Genomic DNA, 25,538 nt, shown 5'->3' with positions numbered 1-25,538 from the left:
CCATCTAGGCTAGGCACATGTGAAATAAATCCAGATGAAATTATTTTTTAAATTCAGTAACAGTCCAGTTTGTTCATTTGTTTGTTTTAAAGAGTAAATATATACAGTTTCAATGGCAGTATTTTCAAACTTCCGTGTAACCTCCATGAATCCCATAAACCCTGTCTGGAGCTATTTTTACATCTCTACCAAGAGCTGAATTGTTGATTTCCACCTGAATCTGTATTCCATCTGTATGATTGCATAGAACATGGACAATTTATAAAAAAAAACCCAAGATACTGCAACCCAAAGGACTACCATGCAACAGCTGAGCCATATTAATGATCATGACTCTATCCCATAGCGAATGGAGAGTAAAATTCGTTCATTTAAGCTACTGCAAAGATACTGACCAAAAGAGCTATCTGCATGTAATCCAGTCAGTTCTCTGATGGTAAATGCAAAGTGAAAAAAGTTATCTTAAATTATCATGGAAGTAGTTTAAACTCTCATGTTTTGTTTCACAATGGCAAAGATCTAAAAGTCAACTATCAGCCACAGGTAGTTGACCATACACTTAATGAAAAGCAACACATAACCCTCCAATATTCCAAGACTGTCTCATCCATAAACCTCGCAATGGCTCAAGCAGCTCAATTTAACTTAAAAGTACCACTGAATTCGATGTAAAAGGGGTTTTTTTGTTCAAATTAGAACCTGAATTAACTTTGCAATGAAGACACTCAGAGGCAGATTTACTGCACTCCATGTGCATTTAATTCCTGAATTTTTTGATTAAACAGTACATAAAAAAATAAAATATTTCTAATATTATTGTGCTTTGGGGGTGGTTACGCAATTAAAACCAGATGAACCTACAGCCAGTAGTTTCTAGACACCATTGATCAAACTGAAGTTGAAAGTGTAAACTACAAATATTGTCCTGCCAAACCCTAGTAGTTAACTAGTAATTAACCTACTTTGCAATGGGAATTCTTTTCAATACTATAATTTCTTGAGTTTTGAAAATCTGTAGCCTTACACAGGTAGCCCAAATCCGACTGCACATTATTTTCTTAAGTGATTTCCTTTGTACTTTAGAAAATATATTCAGTATTACCTTGCATCCAAGGTCTGGCCCAGTATGTGAAGACAGTTGACTATGGACGTTGCATCATTTCCTAAACAGGGAGGAAAATTATCCACCAATTAAGCTGAGCATACTGTATAACACACCTACATTCTGCTAACACTATCTCTGGTTTTAATGAAAGAGTAAATGCCATAGCAGAAGAGCAATTGAACTTCTGCATAATTTTAACATTCGAGTTAAAAAACATGCAGTTGTCTTAGCCTTGTTTACACAAATGCAGTAACTAGAGGCAGTAAAGCATCTCTCATCAAATAGCTGAGGCAGTCAAGATGGAAGCACTTAAATGTGGGGTTAATTAGAGCTGCAGTGTATTGTCTGATTTTCATTTAAGTTCTATAAATTTTACTTCAATTGTTTAAAGTTTATCATTTATCTTCCCCCTCTCAGTAACATAAAAGCCATTTACTTTCACAAGCTGCTGTTGCAGGAAGACAACTTTTACATAAAATGTCATCAAAAAGGTTAGCTCCCTGGTGGTACCAATAGGCTGCAGCCATTCATAGCATGATCCGGTGTGGCCCACATAAGTAACAGTCTCTGACATAATATGCATCTCCCACAGTCAATTATTTTTTCAAACTTGTCTATGTAAAAAGAGAACTTACACACAATATGCCTTGTAACATATATACATCCCAAGATGTTGCCATGTATAAGCCACTTCTAACTTCACTTTTTAAGTCCAGAACAGATTGAGGCTACACAAATTAGACCCACAGCTTATTTCTCTACTTACTTATTTTAAAAAAATCTACATCTCTGCAAAAATGAACACACCTATGCATCTTTTCATCTTCTCTATATTTAAAGTTTCTCAATTAAAAAAAAAAAAAGAAGAAATACATTGAATGTTTAAGATAAGATAGATTTCTGAAAATACTTTAATCTGCGTACAGTGTACTATACTTTCTCACTGGTGGTTGTTTCACTTGAAAATATAGGCAAACATTCAACTAAAATTGGTAACTGTTTCAGTGAAATAGAGATTTTAAAAGATAAACTGCAAGGAAGGAGTGGGAGGTTTATTGCAGCACTGACAATGTTGTTCTGTGCTATCAAAATAGGAGGCACGGCTGTGGTGTACATCCACAACAGATGAAACAAACCTAACTACAGCTTCCACAGCTGCCCATAGCCAGGCAGCCCCACACTCTTTGTACCAGCAGTCTTGCAACAATGCAGCGAGCAGATGAGAGGACATTTAGGTGGCTTAAAATAATCCTACCAAAAAAACCCAACACCCTAATGATTAAGGGTTTTTGTCAGCTCCTATTTTTATCCCGTACTATTTTACTGCTCTGGTGATATGAATGCCAGTGCTGACGAAGAAGAGGTTTCAGGACTGTGCTAATAACAGCAGGGATGGAGGGAAGTACTCAAAGCAACCCAGACTTAAGACTGTGGATTAGACTGTCATGAAATAGTATCTTAACAATCATCGTGCATGCATTTATACACTGCATGCTATAGTGGACAATAGAGATGATTACTCTAGTTCTCCGAAAATTTACATTGTCAATCTATTTACACTATGTAGGCATATTTCAAGAGCCATATATTTCTCAGGAATCAGGTACTTTGTATGCTGCAAACAGATGGAAGGAGCAGAAATTCATCTAGTTATTCTGAAAACCAGACAAGCTTTAGGCACATCACTGCAGCAGATATTGCAGTGTGGTTGGTTCCACAGACTGGGGTACCAGAGCAGAATTCAGTGACGACGATAAATGCAGCCCCCTTCAATCTAAACTGATTGACATATTAGAGTTTATCCATGTAACACTAAAAAGAGACTTTCAAAATTATCGTGAAACTTATTTTCTGAAATATCTCCTGTAGACAGGATTTGTTACAGAATCTTAGAAAATGCAGCTTCCAACAAAAGACAGGTTTAGGTTCAGTGGAAATTCTGTGTCTTGCTTTTCTTCAATGTCATGAATATAGCTGTTTTCACTGTTTCTAAAACAAAAGCCCACAAAACCGAGTATTTTTTTATACTTTACATTAAAATATCACAGTTAAAACTCAAAATAATCCTTTTAAATTGAACATTGCAAGAATCAGTTTGCTTCCCACCTGAGGTCAGAAGCCAATTTCAGAAGGACATATTTATTTTTTCAAACTGAGTTATGAAACCTAATATAAGGGATTTCTAATAAACCTAGTTTTATTACTATAGCAAATACTTCACAGTGTATATATGTATCTTCATTAAATCAAAAATATTCTTTTTTTATTAAGTACAATTCAATAGGATAAAAACTGAAACAAGAGCTGTTCCTTAAAGGAACTCTTCACACAAGTCAAAACAATATATTGAGGCTGGACATATGCAAATACTAAACCACATGAATTCAAGAGGTTTTAAGGCTAAAAGCATCCCAGGAGCTAGTACAAATATTAGGATGATGGCTGGATCACCATTCAGCATGTATTACAAATGCAGCTCATCCCATGAACTGTGCAACTGAGTTGGTTTAATAATCTGAGGTTCAGTCCTACATACTTTAGAAAGAAAGCTGTATTATTATATCAGGAGGGAAGAAATGCTGCTGTATTGTGAAAGTGCTATGGATATTGATCCCAGAATGCTTCACTGGAAGGACACTTACAAATTCAGGATGGCATTAGGCAGAGGAAGCCTTCTGTTTCTTTTTAGGAGTCCCTCTGATTAATTTATCTAAATTCTCAAAAATGAGTGAGCAAAACCAGGCCTTTCTTATCTGATGTCTTACCCAGCTAATTTGTGTTTCAGATTACATGGCTCTATATTACTGACATGAAGATTTTTTTAAAAAAATTACTTACATACTTATATAGAAAGAATGCCTTACTGGAGATTAAACAACATAAAAAGTGAATCAAACTAGCCATATAAATTTGTTTTTTAAACTGAGAAAATATAAATTCAAATGCTCAATTCACCAAAATTTTTCACTAAATATTTTCAAATTCAACCCACTAACAATAAATCAATACAGTCTTACTTGATGCACAGCTACAGCTCTCAAACAGTAAATTATTAGAGTAAAAATTTACTTTCACAGTATAAAGAAAGAATAATTCCATGATGGATTGCAATTCCATAATCTCAGTGACACTCTTAGGTATCAAATGCAATTAACTGTTTAAGTTCACTCTGGAAGACTTGCATGCTTAATTTCACATTTTATCAAGACTTCTATATACAGCTTAAGCTACGTGACTTTTACTAATGAATTTCATACCTGCAGCTGTAACTTCAGAAGTGCCATTCAAATTCACAATAATATAAAACACCTATATAGCAAAACTATATAGCATTTTACTATCTGTTATAGTAAACTCCCCACTATCCACAAAGGTTATTATCAAGCAACTCTTTCTCATTCAAGATTCCTCCAAAACACACCAATAACTTTCTAGGGCCCAGCTCATGAGCATGCTCCCCCTCCTCTACACAGACCTCGTCTTTGCTGGACTAAGTACAATTCTTTTGATCTGGTTTTCTACCACGTAATTCACTGTCAAGGTAAGGCAGACTGTAAGGTGACTTTGACTTGAGTTTGTAGGTCCACAATAAATGACCGTGCTCCAGAGTCTTATGGTGACCTTGTCATAGGTCATGGAAAAGCTTCAGTACACTTCTGTGTTGGTATGAAGATTTTGTATTCTGTTAGTTACTGCACACTAGGAAAAGAGTCAAAAACCAAACTGTAGCCATGGTGAATACTCATCCGATCCCATCTGACCTATCTCCTTCTATCTCTTGAACCAAGCCAAACCACAAGAAATAAGCAAGCTGAGATGTGGAATAGAAAAGATCTTTTCTTTAGTACTGAAGAAAGTTACCTTGACTTAGATTTTTAACTTTAACTGTTACTCCTTTTAGAAGAAGAAGTCAGAAAAACAATTTCACACAATAAAAAATAAAATTTTCAAAATTTTAATAGTATACCTGAGCTAGTTCACTCTTTGAAGAAACAACCTAGGGTATAAACCAGGGCTTATGTGTAAATTTGTGACATACTCCACCCTTCAGAAAAAGCTGCAACAATGTCACATAGCTGCAGAAATAACTCCGTTCCTCCTATGATCTTTTGAATTTACAGGCAAATCCACTCAGCTCATCCCAAAACATATTTAAAAGCTATATCCCAAAAATAACTTCTGATCTTTCTTTTCAATTTAAAGATTTTCATAACAGTCTGTAAGCTTTTTAAACACCACACTGGTGCAGCATGCGAGTTCCTTCCCTTCAAATTGAATGAAATATGCAGGAATTAAGTTAGATGCATGTTATCTTAATCAAATCCTATTTTGCTAGATAATTAGCCAATTAGGTATGTTCATGGATGCTGAAGTTTGCAATGCATCCATTATAGAAGCTATATATGTATAGGACGTACTATTTCAACTATCCTATCATCCTGGCATAAATAAAACTGCAGAGAAAATGACTATGCCACACATTACATATAATGTATACACCTGATAGAGACTTCAAATTGACTTCAATTAAGTGATTTTCACATGGCATAAGACAAACACCGAGCTCCTGCTAGATTATACCAGAAGATAGTATACATGCGTATGTGGAGTCAAGCACATCTGGGAATATTTAAGAATTCCACAGAACATAACTAAGCATTTCAGCCCACTACAAATTTTCCTTAATAACTTTCCAATACAAATGTGCAGTTCCAATGCTGTTTTGCCTGAACGATTTAGAATCAAATTACAAATTAGTAATTATAATTGACTCAGCAGAATTCTTTGGTAGGATAATGAAATCCAGATATTAGTTAAGACACATGGAAAACCAAACAAAAAAACCAAACTGGTAACTACAAAAGCTTTTTATTCAATCTAAATTCTGTGATCTACCAGCCTAAATGATTAGTGGTCTGTGAAGACCATGCATTTCAGCCATGCAGCCATGCAGCATGCAACAAAGCAGCACGTAACACAATGCAAAAATGGCAAAGAAAACCAAGTGATGGCCATGCTAGTATTTGTCAAGGGTCTCCTTACCAAACAGTGAAATCCTATGCCTGACAAGAACTCCAAGTTTGCAGAACAGGCTGAAGACAAAAGAAAAATAAAAGAGAAGAGAAGGGAAAAGAAAAAAAAAATAAATAAGGGGGGGAGGGGGAGAAAGAAAAAATAACAGCTGATATATGAGCAGGAAAAGCAACATGATGTCACGCAGAAAGAATCAATTATCTGAGCAGAATGTGGGACAGAGTACTAAAGAAAGAGGTTTTAAGTGCATATCCTTAACAAACATGGTTAAATAAGCACATATTATAATTAAAGAAACAAAAGAAAATTAAAAGCAAAGCTAATTAATATAAAAGCGTCCTATATGATAACCCACAAGGAAATAACCATCAAAGCTCTAAGAAGTAAAATGTGGTCAGTGTGCTATTCAGGATACCACTGACAATTTGAAAACAAAATGTAAGGAAATCATATTAATTGAAGTGTTTGATAGCAAATGTTTAACTAGTCCAATTTGCATCTTGCCATCTTGAACACAGAATTTTTTTTCAAATACACTGCTTTTTAAACACACTTAACATAAGAAATACCCTCTTACATGGTAAAAACCCAACAAGAATGGATATGATCAATGATTTAATTTCACATTTGAATTACTTCCTGTGCTGATGAGCAGTGCCCCATTCAGAAGAATGAAGAATGAAGTTTTCTGTTAATTCATAGAAGCAGGAGCACATGGCCCTACCCAAACTGAACTGGCCTCCAGATTCAGGAGGGGTTAGCTCAGTCTTCATGATCCAGTTCCATCTGAGAATTTTCACCAAGAGCAACATCAGTTGCAGTGTTATTTTTTTTATGCTGCATATTCTGCTATAAATGACATGAACAATATCATGCCATTTTATTAAGCTATTTAATTATTAAGCACATAGGCTATTTATCAACCTCTGATTTAAAAGCACAAGACACCATAAGCATGTCTGCAGATTATGGGTGAGATCTGAACATGTTGTTCCATTGACAGACAAAGGCATGGTGCCAAATGGAACTATTTATGTCCAGAATCAGAACAGCCAGGTTAATGTGGTATTGAATCCAGGTAATTAGCCAGTGCACAGTGATCCACTATAGCAACAGCAACTGCTCTGTTTTAGAAATGAGTCTGGTTGGTGCATGTTCAGGGATGTCTGTTCACTTTTTATTCCATGAGGCAGACATATACTGTATATTCTCTTATGAGGATCCTCGTTCACCCAGTCCAACAGGAAAAGGCATACAGAAGCATGGCAGCATCATATAAATCTTGCGTCCGTTCTAACAAAGACATTAAATAGCTCACAATCCATTTTATTTTCTAACATACAAGTGTTACTCAACTGACTTTAGCATTCAGCAGATGCTATGTTTTCACATTCAGACTGAACCTATTATCTCCAGTTTAATTAGTTTAGGTTAAAGAAATACATAAGTTGAAATGTCCAAACGGCTAGTACTTAAATTCATGTCCAGAACTAATTTTATACAACTCCAGTAATACAAAGACTTGTAAGATAGTCTAATGGATGAGAAATGCAGTAAGTCCAATCCTGAAGAGGGCTGGTTACAAGTAAAGATGTAATATAATGCCACCATATTTCAGGAAGAGGTCTGACCTGTATTTGCCCACAAAAGAGATCTGGATTTAATGTATTTGCTGAACATGGAATTATTATTGCATTTGTTGACACTGTCACTGCATTGTCAATACCCAAAATTATATTCTTCCGTAGCTTAATGAATGCAGGCTTGTCTTCATGGAAAAAGAAGGCAGCCAGTAACTGCTTTTAGCTTGAAGAAAATCCTACACATGAGTTGCATTCAAACAAAACTAAAAGAAAAACTCAACAGAAAATCCAAAACTCAGCTTTGGCAAACTCCCTACAATGCGGGGGGAAGCTGGGGAGGGGGGGGGGGGGGAAGCAAAACAAAACAACACAAAACAAATGTTGGGAATCTATATAAAATGGACCAAAACAACCCCTCAGGAAATGGATCATATAATTAGTTTCAATAATCTCTGCATCTTGGTAAGAAATAAACTGCTCAATAGCACTGGTTAGAGCTATCATGCATCCAAGGTTTCCCCGCATGTGTTTTCTTCTCTTTGGCTGGCACTTCTGGATGGCAGGTAACTCAATTAAGTACAGCAGCAGCTCTGATCCTTTTGCTGGTGTACACATTCAGGAATCTCACACAGCTAGACAGCATATGTGCAAAAATCCTGAATCTAGGCAGCAGGCATGCTGATATAACCATGTCTGACATATTTCAGAAGTATGGGGTTTATTGGTATGACTTAAAAACTGAGAAATTATTATTATCCAGGACATTACAGGCAGAAAAACAGCAGCTCATAGAGTGCTGTTTTTATCCAGATGCATGCATTTTGAGTTTTTTTAATTCTCTGAAGAATGCCATTCAGCCAAACTGCCAGATTAAATTAGTCCATGAGATGACACAAGGTTGAGACAGCCATTACTTACTTATGCTTACTATTGTTGCCAGAAACTTCACTCAGTATTCACACAGTCTTGCAAACCCCACATGTCTGTATGACCACCAATTGCCTGTCAGCCTCAAAGGACAGCAGTTCAGTTTTGCATGGCTCAGGACCCAGTAACAGCCAAGGAGGCAACCACCATACCTGCACATTACAGGTATGCAGTAGGTCCTGTGGGAAGCTTGTAGTCCACCTTACTAAATGGGAAACATGGATTTCAATTCAATCAGAAGTGAAATTAAGTGAAAAAGTATCTCAGAGAGATGGTCTCAAAAATGGATAACTTCAGAGAAAGGATCAAGTGGATATTTCTGCCATATTACTCCTGTTACTATTATTTAGAAAACCAAAGAGCAGAAAGAATGCAACTGTCTCATGTTTACTTTTTATGGTGGAGAGTAATAATGATACTGAAGCTCCATTATAAATAAGTTTGGGTTTAAATCTACCACAAGATTTTGCAGGAATAATGACTTCAGTACATACCTATTTCCAACAGTGAAAACTGATACACAATTGTACAGCCTGTGCCACAGACTGTGCAACTGATGTATTGTTGTGCATAATGCTAAACTGAAGTTCCCTGCATGCTAAAATCATCACCACTACCTTTAAAACAGCATATAATCATAACGCTGTACTCTTCATTTATACATGAATTTTCCTAATAGGAAAGTGAAAAAAAGTTTAGCTTTCATGTTCATCAAGACATTTCTCTGCCTCCCACTTCTCACTTTCCTACAATCAACTGCTGCTGTTTAAAGACAAGCATACATATGCATACAGATTAATATTATTTTAGGTTTTACCTTGTCACCATTTCTTTCTCTTTATTAGAGGCATGGCCTCCACTGCTGAGAGGCCTACTTGCTGCAGATAAGAAATACAGGCGATGATTTTTAAAATACTGATCGATCAAAGGGAGCACAACCTGAAATTACATGAGAAAAGTGGTTATCTCAGAGCTTTACCATGTTCTGTATTACTACTTTGTAAGTCACAACTAAAGAGGAGATTTGAAATAAGTCTTCTGTTTTAAAATCTATTTTTTTCTTTAACACCTATCCCTCTTTTAATTTATTTAGTATTCCAGGCACTTAAAACGTCATGAGGAAAGGCAGCAGAAAAAAATTGTACATTATCTTTGTGACTTAATCTGTGGGGGGTTTAGGAGAACTATAAGGCAGAAAGTATAATTTCATTTTATCTCATAATTTAAGATTTCTCTAGTACCACATACCCAGGCACAACTATCGCTGGTAACGCCTTTTAATGTAGGTTAAAAAAAATCACCTACAACTGTCAGCACACTAACAGGACTTAATTCTAGATACTAACAAACAAAATTCCCAAAACATCGTCACTCATTAAGGTATTGTCCACAGAAGTTTTCCTGTTTACTTCATGTGGTGACCATTACTCAGTGCCCACTGCAGGTATCAGCCGGGAGATACAAAATAAACAGGCAGTAAGAAAATTTGAAATTGCTTCCTTTTTGGAGCATGGTTCAAAAGAAGGCGGAATGCCAGCTTCTGAGTCAATGACCTTGGGAAATAGTACCACATGGAAGTACTTTACGGTATCAAGATTACAATTTACTGCAAGGATATGAGGGTTAGAAAATGCTGCAGACAGCTGTCTTTGTTTATTCGCTAATGAATTTAAAAGGCACTTTGAAACACTGTACAAGTTTTTACATAGGAAAGGCATAAGCAGAGTTTCTTCACTTTATAACGTGTAAAAACTTTTGACACGAAAAGGAGAATTGGGCTGGCAGGAATCTCATGACTTTCAGCAAGGGGAAGGGCAAAGTCCTGCACATGGGGAGGAATAACCCCAGGTACCAGTACACGCTGAGGGCTGACCAGCTGAAAAGCAGCTTGGCAGAGAAGGACCAGGAGGTACCAGTGGACAGCAAACTGACCATGAACCAACAATGCACCCTCACTGCAAAGGTGGCCAACAGCATCACGTGTTGCATTAGACACAGCATTGTCAGCAGGTCCAGGGCGGTGAGTCTTCCTGTCTGCTCAGCACTGGTGAAGCCACATAAGTGCTGTGTCTGGTTCTGAGCTCCCCAGTACAAGAGATACAGGGACATAGGACATATCAGAGAGATAGGCCAGTGGAGGGCCACAAAGATGATAAGGAGCTAGAGGATCATTCAAATGAGGAGAGATTGAGGGAGCTGGGACTCTTTAGCCTGGAGAAGGCTCAGGGTGGATCTCATCAATGTGTATAAATATCTGAAGGAAGGGTGCAAAGATGATGGAGCCAGCCTCTTTTCAGTTGTGCACCGTGACAGGACCAAAGTCCATGGGCACAAACTGAAACACAGCAGGTTCCCTCTGACTACCAGGAAAGACTTTTTACTGTGAGGGTGACAGGTTGCCCACAGATATTGCAGAGTCTCCACCCTTGGAGATACTCAAAAACCATCTGGACATGGCTCTTGGCAACCTGCTCTAGGCAACACCCCTCAAGCAGTTAAGTTAGACTAGATGACCTCCAGAGGGCCCTTGCACCCTCAAACATTCTGGGATTCCGTGATGGAAACATCAGCATCGTTTTAAAACAAGGAAAGAAATAAGGAAGGTGACACTGACAGTTACACAGCTGTGTTAATTCCAATAATTAGTGCTCAGATTTATCTGTCTGAAGATTGTAAAAGAGAAAAATCTTCAAAGTTACACTAAAACAGTAAACAGAAAATGCAGGGAGGTTATGAATAGCATCATATCAATAATTGCATATCATGGAGCAAGGAAATAATGAAAATAAGAATATAGTCCTCTAATATTTTCATATCTATATTTCAATTATACTTCAAAATAGTGTTTTCAAGCTATTTTTATTACTATCCATTTTAAGAATAAAAATAATTTAACACAGAATAGTGCAACTATAACAATAATCATGTTTACTAACAAATATTTTCTCGCCTCAACTACTTACTATGTTGACAAAGAGTAAATAAAGATATACTGTACTTTGGCAAAAAACTTGATTTCTTGTTCATATGGGAAGTGCTCTCCTTTGCCTCTGCTGCCACCATCTGCAGAGAGAAGAAAATTAAGCTCCCTGTCACATATCCTAGTTACAGTCTACTGTGCATTTTTCTTAGAAAGCGTACACTATAATCAAATAATACTGGTTGGTTTAGATATAGATTTAAGATACCACAAACAGTATACAGACTAGTTAGAGCGGCATTTTATGACTACCTCATGAGAAGTTACAGCAAATAAAATGTGTAAAGAATATTTGTCCAAATCTTCATAAAAGTGTTGACACCTCATAGTCCAAAGATATATGGATATTTTTGTGACATGAAAATGTGGTCCTATGTTCGTATTCTTCTAGTTATTGCTGACAATTTGGGAACCTGAACTCAGATTCTAATGGAACACCTTTCTCCAGTCGTTCCCAGGAGAAACATTATAAACCAAATTTTTAATACTTATTTGTGGACTTTGTCTCAAGAACAAAATTAATGTTTAGATCTACCAAACTAAAATTAAAACTGCTTCAGTTCTTCCATTACCATAAAATTCAAATATTCTTTACAGACATAACCTTCTATAGCTCCCAGATTATTTATCCTTTATTTACAATCTTTTTTTTTTACTAATCCATTGAGGGACACGAATGGTACTTGTTCCACCAGTGTTTCTAACATTTGAGCATTTATTCATAATCATCCTTGCAGTTATGCCAAATTTAAGTAGAATAAAGCTATCATGATCAGACATTAGCAGAAGTAGTAACCCATTGAGTTATCAAGGCCAGACTTTTGCTACTGTAACCATGACACATAATAATGCATAAAATTCATAATTTCCACTTTAAAACTAGATAGGCTTTTGGAAAAGCATTGATTTTTTTCAATTTCCATGCTGTTGCTACCATTAGCACTGTCAATTACAGCATCTATGTCTTGACATGAGGCACAGTATATGTTATGTGACATTGCAACTCCCATGGTCATACAGAAGCTGCACCTGGCCAAGTCTTTTGGCTTTTACTGCTCATGTAAGAAGCTGACTTGTGTTACCAAACCTTTTTTTTATTTTAAAAAAAAGCCGACCAAGTTAAATCCTTTCCTTCACAGCACTGTTGACAAGACACAGTCTGGGTATTTGTGAAAGAACATTCCCATTGTGGGAGTTTGTTAAAGAAGTTTCTCTACTCGACTTCCTCCTCCAGAGAAAATTTTAAAATGGTACAAATGACTGATTTAATTTGCTCTGTGAAAAAGAGATTACAAGTGAATAGTAAATGTTAATGTGCACATGTGAGAGATCTGTGCATAAATTCAAGGAAGCAGCTAGTTTTCTTTTTCAAGGAATGGAAGTCATAAATTTTGCCTGAACACTTTTCAAATGATGAATTAATATGAGAAATTGGAATGAATATGGGAAACCAGAATGAATATGTGGACTACATAACTTTCCAAAATTCATTATCTTCATCAAGTAGAAGAAACTAGAGGAAAAACTCCTAGTCCAAGAATATGTCTTTGTAAAAATTTTTCTAGTGGTTTTTATAAGAATTATTAACTAAGAGGTTTGATATTAAGAAAATGCACAAGGAGTACTATACCAAACTCCAGAATGTACTGATGAGCTTCATCCACATATCTTATAAGCTGCTGAAGAAAACTGTAGGCAAAGCGTTTCTCAATGGAAGGTGTGTCTAATTCCAGGTCCTTAAGTCCTCTGCAAAAAGAAGCAAGTCAATTTTCACACCTACAGAAGGATTCAGAGCAGTCTTACTTCTCCATGTTGCCTGGTGCCATTTTCTCTAGTAATGATTAACTGCTTATTAGCATAAGAATTGCTCTGTGTTTGAAGTAAACAGTACTCTTATGCTTATTTAGGTTATGAGCAACTTGTAAAATGCAATTCAGATTTCCCAAGGTTATAGACGAAGATTCAGAAAAATTAGGGTAGTCAATCAAATTAATCCAGTATCACTGTAATTTCTTCCCCTTACTTGTAAACCATTGCTGTCTTCTGTTTCCTGCCAGGAATTGATTCTTAGGTGAAGGAGTTTTGAAACTGCCAAAGTATTTTGATTTAAACCATCAAACCAGAAGGAAATCTAGTCTCCGCTGTCATGACTTTTCCCCAGAAGTCTGTTTAGTAATGGAAACACTATGTAGCACTCGTGAAATATCAGGGGAAAACCAAACCAAAGTGATGGAACTGCAGTTTACCTTTTCCAGTATGTTCCATCATAGTTACTAGTCTGATATTAAAAACTTCTTTCAGCAAGCATGAATCTGCAGAGAGGGGTTCCACGTTGTGGGCTGTCGTCTGCTAGCAACAAGTCGGCAAAGACATAAGCCTTGACTCTGTAGGGTCAGGACTTTAATGATGGCACATGAAGAAGCTATGCTTAACCAACAAGGGTGTCAGTCACCCCACTGTCAGAGGCACCAAGTACATTAGTTATTTTGCAAGATTTAAAAGTATACCTACTGAATATAACCGCCTGTGTAGTGCAGATTTCTGTTTGAAATGAGACCATTGATGATGGTGGGGTTCAGCTTCAGAAAAAGGGATTATGGAACTAAAACATCTTTGTCATCTGACAGTTGCAAGGGTACAATAGGACCTTCTCAGGGTGATAAGGGGGTGATGAAAGGGCAGCCATAAACAGGAACACACATAAAAAAAAACCTGGTAGACAAGGGATAAAGCAGACAATGCTGGAGGCAGAAAGTCTCCAGCTACAAATTAACAATTAACGGGCCATTAAGAAACTTTAGACACAAAGGAGAGGGCTACCTGGATTTTTTAACTCTTAAGAGGAGGGGACATGAAGAATATGAGGATGTGGAATATTTGAGGCAGGTCAGTGGAACTACAGAAACATGACTGAGTGTGCAGGGGAGGAGGATCAAGGAAGAACAAAGGGGAGAAAAGACAAAAAGTGGTATTTGAGAGGCCAGCCACATGTAAACCACGGCCTGTCAATCCAGCTGTCTGACTGAACCATACACCTCATCACTGAAGTCTGTCCTATCTTCTTATTACACCTTTTCTTAACTATCTCTTTGTGCAATATTACTTATTATCCCACAAGTATCTGTGTGCTGTAAGGAGTAAGTGCCAGCTACTGGCAAGACCAGCGTGAGTGGATACTGGGCCAGCAATTGGAGTCAGACTTGGGATGTAGGTTCCCCCAGGCCTGTGGTGCCACCAACAGGAGTGAATGAGGGTCTCAGCATCAGTAGTTGGAGAGACCATAGCTTTTGGGAACATCCCTATGGGTCCTACAGGCTTTGAGCCCAGAGTGCCAGCTAACTGGCAGGGACTGGTGTGAGTGGATCTGGTGTTAGCAACTGGAGTCGGGCGGGGCGGGTAAGGCACCCCTGGGCTGGGGTGTCTGCAACTGGAGCAAGTGGGAGTCCCAGTTGCCAGCCAAAAACAGCTAAGTCCCAAAAAACAGCTAAGGAAGGGGGGATGGGGGGGGGGGGGGGGGGCACAGTGTCAGCAAGGCAAGTGCAGCTGGTGTGGGACTGTGGGTCACAGGCCATGTGCTTGGCAGGGGGCGTTTGTATCTTCCCTGAACCCAGTCTGCATGAGGGTGCACTAGACTAGAATGGTCACTGTCAAAGAGAAGACTACAAAAAAATGTATGCAAGGCATATGTGGCAGAAAGTGGCAAGTGGACCAAAATCAAACATGAATCAGATGCTTGTTTGTTTAGACAGTGCAGGGGTCACGGGAGCAGCAGACACACGGAGTTGAGCTTGAGAGAAAGACCTGCATTTGACTAGCACAGGAGGATGCAGATATGGCAGAAACTATCTACTTGATAACAGGTGTGTCCAAGTCAACGATTACCTTACCATCCCTCTTAGCCTTCCACTCCTCCAAAGATCAAAAGCCACTTTCACTAGCATTTAAGTTAGACAGAAATAAAAAGGATTTGTCAAAAAGAAACATGTAACCCTGAGTACAGCTGACAGTCTTGTCATTTTGAGAGGGGATGAGAAAGAAACCTTTGCTGGCTGACATCCTTCTTTGTATATCCTGCTCCACTGAAGGGAAGTAAATTGAATTATTCCAGCTACCCTAAAAGATTTTACCTGGAATTATTGGATTAGCTGTGGGACTCTATAAATGGGTTGAATTTCATCTCTGCTATAAAAGAAAAGAAGTAGGCAGATTTAAACTAGATGTGCTAGGTTAATTAATTCACAATGATTACTTAAATCCATCTCTGTGACTGTTTCATTCACTTCCTAATCTTCAAGTCATACAAATCCAGATATGCTTTCATCCTTTCCTAGTGATGCATATTTTTTAAGCTATGCTGATGAGGCAGACAAGCTTCCGATTTAATTAAAATTTTATTCACGCTGCACTTAGTAGGTAAATATGTCATACTAAAACTGCAAGGAATTATTCACGTTATTCTGCAGAGAAAAGCCTGTATACATACTGAATTACAGATTTTCTGTTGAGTACTAAATTTATTCACTGTATTTACATTTACACTGTGAATTGTTTCAAAAAAATGTTTTTAAAAACTTCACTTTTGAAACATTTTAATAGCACTAGATATTAACTTAGTTGAAAGAAATGAGTAGTAGATTTTAGAAATAAAACTGTCTTATCAAAGCAATTCCCTAGAAATTCCTACAGAGGTGCAAATGCCTGACCTATAATTCTATCACTTGTAAAAAATTACCAAGTTTACTAACAGTTGGATGTATGGAGACACAACAGAAAGAAAAAGCATGCTACGATGTTGAGAAGAGGCAGAAGATGCACAGAGATTCTGGAAAATTCTGCTTGTGTCCTCCAAAAACCCTGCTAACTCCACAATCCATTTCTTCCTCACAAAGTTCTATATGAAGGACCTCATTCTTACTTGCAGGTACTGAAACCTAAAAATGACCACAATTTTTTAATTTTATTTAAAAAAAAAAAAAAGAGGCTACTGAGTAGTATTAGAAACCATCCATGTAACTAATACTGAACAGACGATTACCTGGAGACAACATATCCATTAATCTGTAGAAATTTCAGAATATCCTGTGCTTTTTCTCTGTCCTTGGCTTTTTCTTTGGCTGTGAGTGTATCATAAGGGACAAGAAGAGGATGGTTGCCTCCTCCTACTATGGAACATCAAGAGAATTAAAAGCAGTTACAGACTTATCTGTTGACATGGTAAGTACCAGTATGTAAAAGCACTGTCATAATAATACATAGCACATTACAGCAAAATCTGGTCTGAAATAACAATGCAATTTCTGTTTCTTTACACAAACCTAAAAAATATTCAGATAGAAGCTTCAGACATGGCTGCAAACACATTTCTAACAATCAGTTGCTGCAAGCACCAGGTTGAACCTACTGCAAAAAAGTCTTAGAGAAGAAAAAAGTGCTTATCTTATGAATGTGTATTATAATTACAACTTCACTTAATGAAACTGAAAATATTTCAATAAACCCCACAAAGTTATATTTTAAAAAAACCAAAACATAAACAAAGATATCAACACATACAGAGTCCTGCTTTTAACATTCTGGTGACAGCAAAAATGGTTCATGCAGTTTAGCAAGATATACACATATCTAAAAAATCTATGAAAGTGATACAGTTCTACTTTATAGTAATAAATTAAAGACAGGAAAATAGAGTTCATTATTCAAATGTGGTTCAGACAACTGTCCAATCTGATCAAAAGGATGTTGCCAAAACAGAGAGGTAAACAGAATAAACAGCATTTGTATTGCTTACAAATAGCTGATGTATCGATACCTCTCTGAACGTATATAGTTAATTTGGCAGGAAAATAAAGCTGCTATTATTAAGATAAATATCTGCAAAAAAGCAACATTCTTAGGATTTCACCTTCTACAATCACCACTGTATAGTGGAACACAATATATTCCCATTATAACTGCTACAAAACCCCAGGAAATTGTATGGGTAATGATAACACCTATATCAGAAAAAATACTACAGCAAGTCTCTAGTAATAATATTCTTAAAAAAGGAACAAATTCCGTCTAGAAAATACTGGACACATATCCTTAGGTGATTTTATAAGCCACATATTCTAAAATTTTCCTGCCTGAATCTGTTTAGATACACGCAATATAGTAATCTAGTGGGCAAGTTTGATGGGTTTTTTGTTTGGTTGGTTGGTTTGCATTTTTTTAGGAAGTACAGCCTTTAAAATTGGATGATTTGGGTTTTTCATTGGGTCACAAATGTGATCTAACTCCACCTTATCACAGCTGCAGACAGACATGCAAAAACTCATATAAGGATAGTAAGCATGTATGTCCTACCTAAGGAAGTCATTAAGACTATAATAGATGTTTCAATTACAATTAATACACACAAAGTGTTCAATGAAGGGCAGTGACACTTGCAACCTTCAGGTGGCTTAGTATCTGAAGTCTGCATTAATGTTCTGTTCTTCACACATGTATAGAGATATATATATAAAAAAAAGTAGTTTGAGACTGCCATATATATATGTATATAGCGGAGAAAAAAACCCCACACTCGAGTGCCAGGTTTTACTCAGCTGACAAAAACATCTGCTTTTCACATGAAGAAACTGTCCATGAGAACCTCTCCTTCGCTCGCCATAGCTGCCTCTAGCCTTCGCTGGTACTATGCTCCTTCGCACACTACAAGTACCATACAGCGTTCCCACTGAAGTGCTGCTCAGAGGCAAACATCTGCTTCCAAAGCTGTCAAATATAGTAGATCCATTTAAATAACAAGTCTTCCCATAGCCTACAATTTCCCAGATTTAGCCCATCCTGTGGCTACTTATCCTGAAGAAAGCTCTTTTTAAAAAAGGCTATAAATATTAAAAGCTGTATTAAGGGGAAATATAATTAAAGGCATGGAAATTCATGGTGATTTATCAAAGGCACTTCCAGGTGGAATTTTACTTTCTCATAAAACCTTAACTATTGCAACTTTGCTAAAAGTTTACAACTAATAAAAAACCCAAACATAAAATTTAAAAACTGTTAAAGGCCAAGTTTGGTGCATACAGTTAGACTCAACACCTTCAGATAAGGCAAAACCCTAGTTTCAGTCATTTACAAATGAGAACTTGCTCCTTCTCCAAATATTGTTTCCTCCATGTGCAAATATAAGGTTATCTGCAGAAAAAAAAATATTTCGCTTTAACAGAAATAAATTAGTTTAACACAGAGGAAAACCAGTAAGTTTCACATGAAAAAATTGTTATTTTGGTAAGATCATGGAGCACATGCAATTTTTACGTGGACTCAAGAATCTGCTCTAGGTTTATCCACTTGTCAATTCAATACATGATACACGGAATTCTTAGTAAACATCCTTTTAGATCTACCTGCAGTAAAAGAAGTAATTAAAATTAAATGAGAGTCCACCGGGCAATAGCCAGAAAGATTAATGCTAGAAGGAAAATGTAGTAATGTAAGCTTAAACTTATTTACAAGCTTTCACTTCTCTTCCTTTGATGTATTTGAACTGGTAAACTACTTCAACAGAAACTGTTACACTCAGTACTATAAAAAACTTCCAGGCACTAAAAATCACAAAACATTTAATTATGAATAGATACTTTGTTATTTGTTCTTTGTCAGTTAAAATTTGTTGTTCCTTTTTCTTTCTTCCTCCCAGTCTCTTTTCTCAAATACATGACTTGAGCTAATCACAGAAAACTTAAATACTGTCAGTACTTATAGTTGATATTACCTTTTGCTTCAAGCTCCATTTTCTTTTTCTTTGCCCATATGTTATGGTAGTTTTCAGCCATCATCTCAGCCATAGCCTTAGGAAAACAGAGAGCTTAGTGATACATATTGTAATGGTTAACCCCCAAGAAGGACAATTTTCTGGTTGATATTAAATAACCAGTTGTGTTCTCTGGGAGGTTCAATACTTCAATTACATTGTAATGGTTCACTGAAAACAAGAGATTCTATTGAAAAATTACAATATAGAATTTGGGTAGGATATGCAGAGGAATTAGGAACCTGGTGCTCAAGAGAAAACTGTTAATACACAAAAGGAGGAACCACAAAGAGGAGTATAGTCTGGATAGAGCACTGGGGTGTCAGATGGGGACTTGACTCTCAAAACAATGCCAGCAAGAACCTCCTGAAGGCCCTGATAAGGGGAAAAAAAGAGCAGCAAGCCAGAGGACTGAATCAAGATTGTTCCTGCTGGCTGTGGCACACTGACTATAACCCCATGGAAACAGCCTGCTTGAGGTGAATGCTCATAGGTGTAAGCACACTGTTAAAAACAACAACTATGTTTCCAGGGAGTCTACATAAGTAGTCACTGTTTTTTGTTCAGCATTAAATTCTCCTCCACTGTTTAAGTCAAATCTTTCTAAAAACCAAACTCTTTCAGGCTGGTAAACTAGAAGCTAGATCCCAAACTAAGCAAAACACAGACAAGCTCTCCAGTCTCTAACTAGTAGGAACTACTATTTCAACATGAAACAAATTTTCAAACCCATCTCGCCTGTCCTCCTGATGGTATACCCTCTAGATGTACACAGTGGTGGAATTTTCTGTAGATTTCACTTTTCACTTCTTTCACGGACCTACAGAAATATTCTCCTCACCTTCAATAAGGGTTTTAAGTAACCACTATTTCTGAATATCACTTCTTTATTTGGGATAATACTCATGAAGTCAGGTAACAAATTTCAGCCATATCTTGGTTGTCTATTGAACAATTCGTTTCATAAAACTTTATCCAGTAGATACATTATTACACATATCTCTCCTGTATGGTAGATGCCTTCTATCATGCACGCTCCGGTCCTGGTGTTTTGATAATCTAGATTAGGACCTTTGAAGAAGGTAGTGTAGTCTGGGTTTTCCTTGCTTGGAAAGCAGGGTGCTACGAAGATGATCTCAGAGGAAGACCTAGCTACTCATGGAGCCAGGATGTAACCAGGTGACCACTTAAGGACATAATGAGAAGTATTTCCCAGACTTAAGAGTTTTAGACACAGTTATGATCTCTGCTAGCACAGTATATGCACAAGATGATGTAAACATTTAAATAGCACCAATTCTTATGTACTAGTTAAAAAAAAAAAAAAAACAAAACAAACAACTTGTTCAAAAACAACTAATTTTCCCCAGAAATCTAGGAAAAGGTTGAATAATCAACCCTGAACTACAGCTTTAGTGATACTAATCATTAACAAGTTCAAAAGTACATACAGGCCATTTTTAAAATTCAGATTTTATTAATACCTAACATGTTTGGATATTTCCTGAATGACAGTATCAGGACAATTAACACCTGAAATTTTATTTTGATTAAATTTGCTTAGCTTTCAAATAACAGATTTTGAAGCCCGTTTCAAAGACAACCTCTCTTCATAATTAAGGAGAAGTGAATCATAAAGCTAAACAGCTCTGCTTTACAGCTGAAGGCTACAAAGGAGATAAAATTAATGACAAATGTTAGAGGGTAGAGCATAAAAGAGTAATCAAGGGAGTAACAGAAGTTCTAATGCCATTTCCTTTGTGGTTTGTGACAGGATGGTTACTTTTCTCTGGGTTTGGTTTACTGCATCATAATACTATGGTGATGTTCACATCAAGAGTTGTTTCATGACCATTAAACAAAGTCTGCACAGACTTTTAACTACACTGAGTCTATACAAAAGTTAAGTGACGTCATTATAATGAAGCTGTGCCATCAGTTTAACATAAGAGTGTAATGATAGAAGTAGCGTTATTCAGTTATCAGTTTTATTAACTTTGGAATGATCAGCAATCTACTGAATGTTTTAACTCAAATATGATAGTTAATTGGCAGCATATGGTTATTATTGTAAAGCTAGTCAGCGACCTACAACAGTTAGAAACATAAAACTGGAAACTACGAGATAGGAGTCGAGGAGGGGAAATCCAGTGTGAGAATTTGAACAGAAGCACAGTATATTATATACTGTACAATTAGCTTTACTGCTGCTACTTGTTTGCTTGCACTATGACAGAGTTCAGCATGGGCAAATGTAACACTGTTCCAGGAGTTTTCTGTAGCCAGTTTTGAATGCCATGTTGCCATCACTAGACTGCTGCAAACACTTATGCTAATTAACTTTAAACTATCTAGCATATGTTGACATTATATTGTAAACACATTCACAGTAAATTAGTAGACTATAAAAACGAGTGCTATACTCCATCAAACACCATGAAAAACACCCTAACTTTCTAAAGATAGAAACATCATTTTTTTATCAACTAAAAAGTATTGTTCCAAACAACAACCTACTTATAGATCTGTCAAAATCCTACCCCCAAATTCCTCATTCTGTATTCTCATAATATTCACTGTAACAATAGTTCCTGATTCTTATTTCTTCAGTTTAAAAAAAAAAAAAAAAAGAGCAATGATAACATGTTTTTGGGAAGATGGTGGAGAAATGAATAATAAATAGAAAAAAGCTGATGCTGCAAGCTCTCCTAAACAGGATTCTCTTCAAGATGAGAGATGTTTGCAAAGAAAGCTGGGAAAAAACAGTCCAGGACTAAAATGAGCCTTGCAGGTTTTTAACACGAACCTCGTTTTCTAAAGCAACCCTCTTTAAAAAAGTACCAAAGAGTAATGACAAAAAAGACCAAAAAAACACCCCAAACCCAAAATAAAGACCCAAACGACAGGAAACATTAGGCACCAAATTTGTTTAAGATAAAAAATTAAATTGTAAAGAAAGGGTAGGCATATTAAGTGTTTTTGACTTACATGTAAATCTCTGGAGAGGGTGACATTGCTCATGTCAATTGCTCGGGGAGTGTAACCATGGGCTGTATCTACAGAGATCTGAATGACAAAGGGGCAAAACAGTGGAGTTACACAAGCATTCGATATGAAAACATGAACATTAACAAGACAGTTAAAGTAAGGAAAGAACTTAAGGGAAAAGTCACTTTATCTCTAGAGAGCAAAAGGAGCCTATACAACCCAACTGAAAACACATTAAGGGTGGTAAATTTAAGTGCGATTTAGGCAAAGGTCTAAATATTTTGTTCCCCAAGACAGCCATGATACAAATCACACTTATTCAAATGCAAATTTCACTTGAACTTCTTCAAGATTTGAAGTCATTGTGGATCAGGCTGTACTATAGTGTGTGTATTTTTTTCTCAGCAGATGAAATCTCAGACAATTCAGTTTAAGGTGAATTCAAGCAAAAATCAAACTTTGAATTTGGCTTTTTAACCCTATTTCTATATGTAGGAATAAATTCTACTAAATACATATCTTTTTTCCTTCTGTCTCTCCTCCCCACTCAGAAAATATCACCATTTTGTCATTCTTTCTTGCTACTGCTTACATTTGTCACAGGTTTGCTTATTACATTGACACAGATGTTTTGAAGAAGGAATAAACAATGATGGAGACTCCCTGGCTAGCAAGCCACTGATGCAAGAAATAAGGCTACAAAAGGGGCATTGCTGGGCTTTCCTCTATGGATTCTGCTGTACCAAATACATGTCCCCCACAGGTACAACTTCTTTCAGAAAGAACAGTGTCCAGAACCTTGATCCTATGTCTAATATTTTCCTAAGCATGTATATGACCATGTACCCTTGTCCAAAGGCCTCCTTTCAAAAGGCATGTATTTTTAATAGAGAATAACACAAAGGACATAGAAGCAGCACCCAGTAAATAAATACTGATAAAGTATTGTTTTCTAAAGCAAATGGTGCAAGCATTGTTATATTAATATGGAGATCCTGATTAAATATACACCAAAATTTCTCAGCTGAACACCAGAAAATACTGGGGGGGGGGTGTGTGTGATGACAGCACAACACATTTAAACACAGGGTAAGTAATACAGAAATAATTTCGGCATCAAACTCTTCTAGAAAAGTTAATTTCATTATAGTAGGGGAAGACTGTGACTTAGCTACAAAAGCTGTTTTCATATGTTGATATAATATGAATTTCAACTGTAAAGCTATTCATTCTAGTGAGCTCCTTATGCTTAAAGTATATATGAATATCTCTGTCAATGTATTCTTTGGGGATGGTATTACAAACACCCAAAAGTCAGGAAACTTGGAAGGCTATTATAGTGTACAAACTATAACATGTAGTTTAGCCCAAGTAAGTGCTAAATCAAATCACTTGATATTCATTTTCTAGTGTTTACAGCGCATGGAGAGGCAGGTTCAACTCATTTTTCACAGGCTTATCATCACTCACTCATGCAAATAGTGCAGAGCTGTGTGGAGAGAAGAGGGAAAGGTTTTCCCCTCCATTTTATTTACCCCATTAGTTTGGCTCCATGTGTATCTGGGTGAATGGGAAAGAAAGAGATTTTCTCCCCTCTCCAGTTTAAATGCAAAGTATACGGCACTTGAAGAGAATATAGTGCTAATATTTCTCCATTTTGTCCTTAGAGTATTTTGATTTAGGAAAGCGATTCCAAAAGAAAAAAAACCCAAAACACACATTTTCAGAATTTTGGCTGTATACAAACATAAACTTTATGATGCATTGATGTTGGTATTAATTTTCCTTAAAAAAAGAAATAAAAATATTTTATATATGTACCTTTATTTGTTTCTTTACACACTTAAAGGCATTTGTAGCCACCAAATTAAAAAAAATAGTAGACAAATCATATTAATACTCACTACTAACATGTAAGCACCTACTGATGTAAATAATTCCCCTAAATAACATAACTAACTTTTAATCAAGTGAAAAAATATATTCCTTTTGGTTTTGTTCAGATTTTTCTGAAAATGTTTATTAACGTACTACTTTGGAACAGGGAAAGTTCCAGCCTCAGTGACTAGAAATCTAAAAAAACCTTCAGAGTTGTAGAATAAAAACTCTCACATATTTTTATCCTACAGGTTTATTTCACTGCTTGTAAAATCAAAGATTGTAGAGCATATTTTGCATATTTTTTAATTTATTAAAAAATATTTTTAAAATAAGGTTTTAATAAAATGGCTCACTTGACTGGTTTGAGATATGCGACGTGTCCGATTATACAGTGCCATGGAATCTCCCTCCCGTGTTCTTTCAATTCGCCATCCCCATGCCAGCATAGTTTTTAGTGATTCTTTGATTGGCCATCGATAAATTTCTTTCTCCTAGAAGAATGCAGATGCAATAGTTACCTTGGGTTTTATGTAGCTGTACAGAGCAAAAAATAACTATTGGGTATTTGCTTGGTTATACTGAGGTGCAAAGAAATGTACCGAAATCAGCCCTTACAGCCCAGGGGTACTGCAAAGAAGCAAATAAATCTTATTAGATATTAATCGAAGTTTATTTATCATTTCAGAGGCAGGCAGAAAAATTCTGACCTTGCAGGAAGCTGATGATCACAGGGATAATTGCATTAATAGCATGCTCAGATATGAACTCAAACATTGAACAGTAATTGTCAGGACTAATGCAGTGTTTTGCCTGCTACACAAAACAAAAAAAGCCATAATAATAGAATCATAAAAATAGTCTATGTTGGAATGGACCTCTGGACATCATCTGACTCAACCTTCTGTTGAGATCAGAGAAGCTAACCTAATTGGGCTATCAACGGTTATCAAGATCAGGTTATCTAGGTCTTGCCATGTCATGCCTTGAATATTTGCAGTGCAGGTGATTTCACCAATTCTCTGGAGAACCTATACCAATGTTTTAAGTTGTGAAGAAAAGAACGATTTCCAGAAAGCATTTCTGCTAAAGCAACATACACCCATTGCCTTTTGTCCAGTCACTGTGCATCTCTGTGAAGAGAATACATCCATCTTTTCCATAACTAGCATTTAGGTACTGGGAAATTGAGATTATATTCCCGTCAGCTTTCTCTTCTTTAAGCTGAACAAACCCAGTTCCTTT

The 25,538-nt window shown here is 36.5% G+C and overlaps 1 protein-coding gene across 4 annotated transcripts in view; it reads right to left on the bottom strand.

Annotated features, from left to right (window-relative positions):
• Positions 1-25,538, bottom strand: part of RYR2 (ryanodine receptor 2) — a 434,578-nt gene that overhangs the window by 95,070 nt on the left and 313,970 nt on the right. For 2 of the 4 annotated variants that reach the window (XM_056344321.1, XM_056344323.1), the window contains exons 54-62: positions 24,650-24,787; positions 22,416-22,493; positions 19,389-19,464; positions 16,665-16,791; positions 13,260-13,375; positions 11,648-11,712; positions 9,467-9,588; positions 6,149-6,198; positions 1,103-1,163 (exon numbers count right to left, since the gene is read on the bottom strand). In XM_056344321.1, coding sequence (XP_056200296.1) covers positions 1,103-1,163; positions 6,149-6,198; positions 9,467-9,588; positions 11,648-11,712; positions 13,260-13,375; positions 16,665-16,791; positions 19,389-19,464; positions 22,416-22,493; positions 24,650-24,787 — 833 coding nt within the window. The remainder of the gene's footprint in view (positions 1-1,102; positions 1,164-6,148; positions 6,199-9,466; positions 9,589-11,647; positions 11,713-13,259; positions 13,376-16,664; positions 16,792-19,388; positions 19,465-22,415; positions 22,494-24,649; positions 24,788-25,538) is intronic. The other 2 variants (XM_056344322.1, XM_056344324.1) reach the window with 1 other exon arrangement.

Source organism: Falco biarmicus, chromosome 6, assembly GCF_023638135.1.
Source record: "Falco biarmicus isolate bFalBia1 chromosome 6, bFalBia1.pri, whole genome shotgun sequence".
NCBI classification, from domain to species: Eukaryota; Metazoa; Chordata; class Aves; order Falconiformes; family Falconidae; genus Falco; species Falco biarmicus.
The sequence above is the reverse complement of the archived record's forward strand: the minus strand, read 5'-3'. Positions and strand labels throughout refer to the sequence as shown.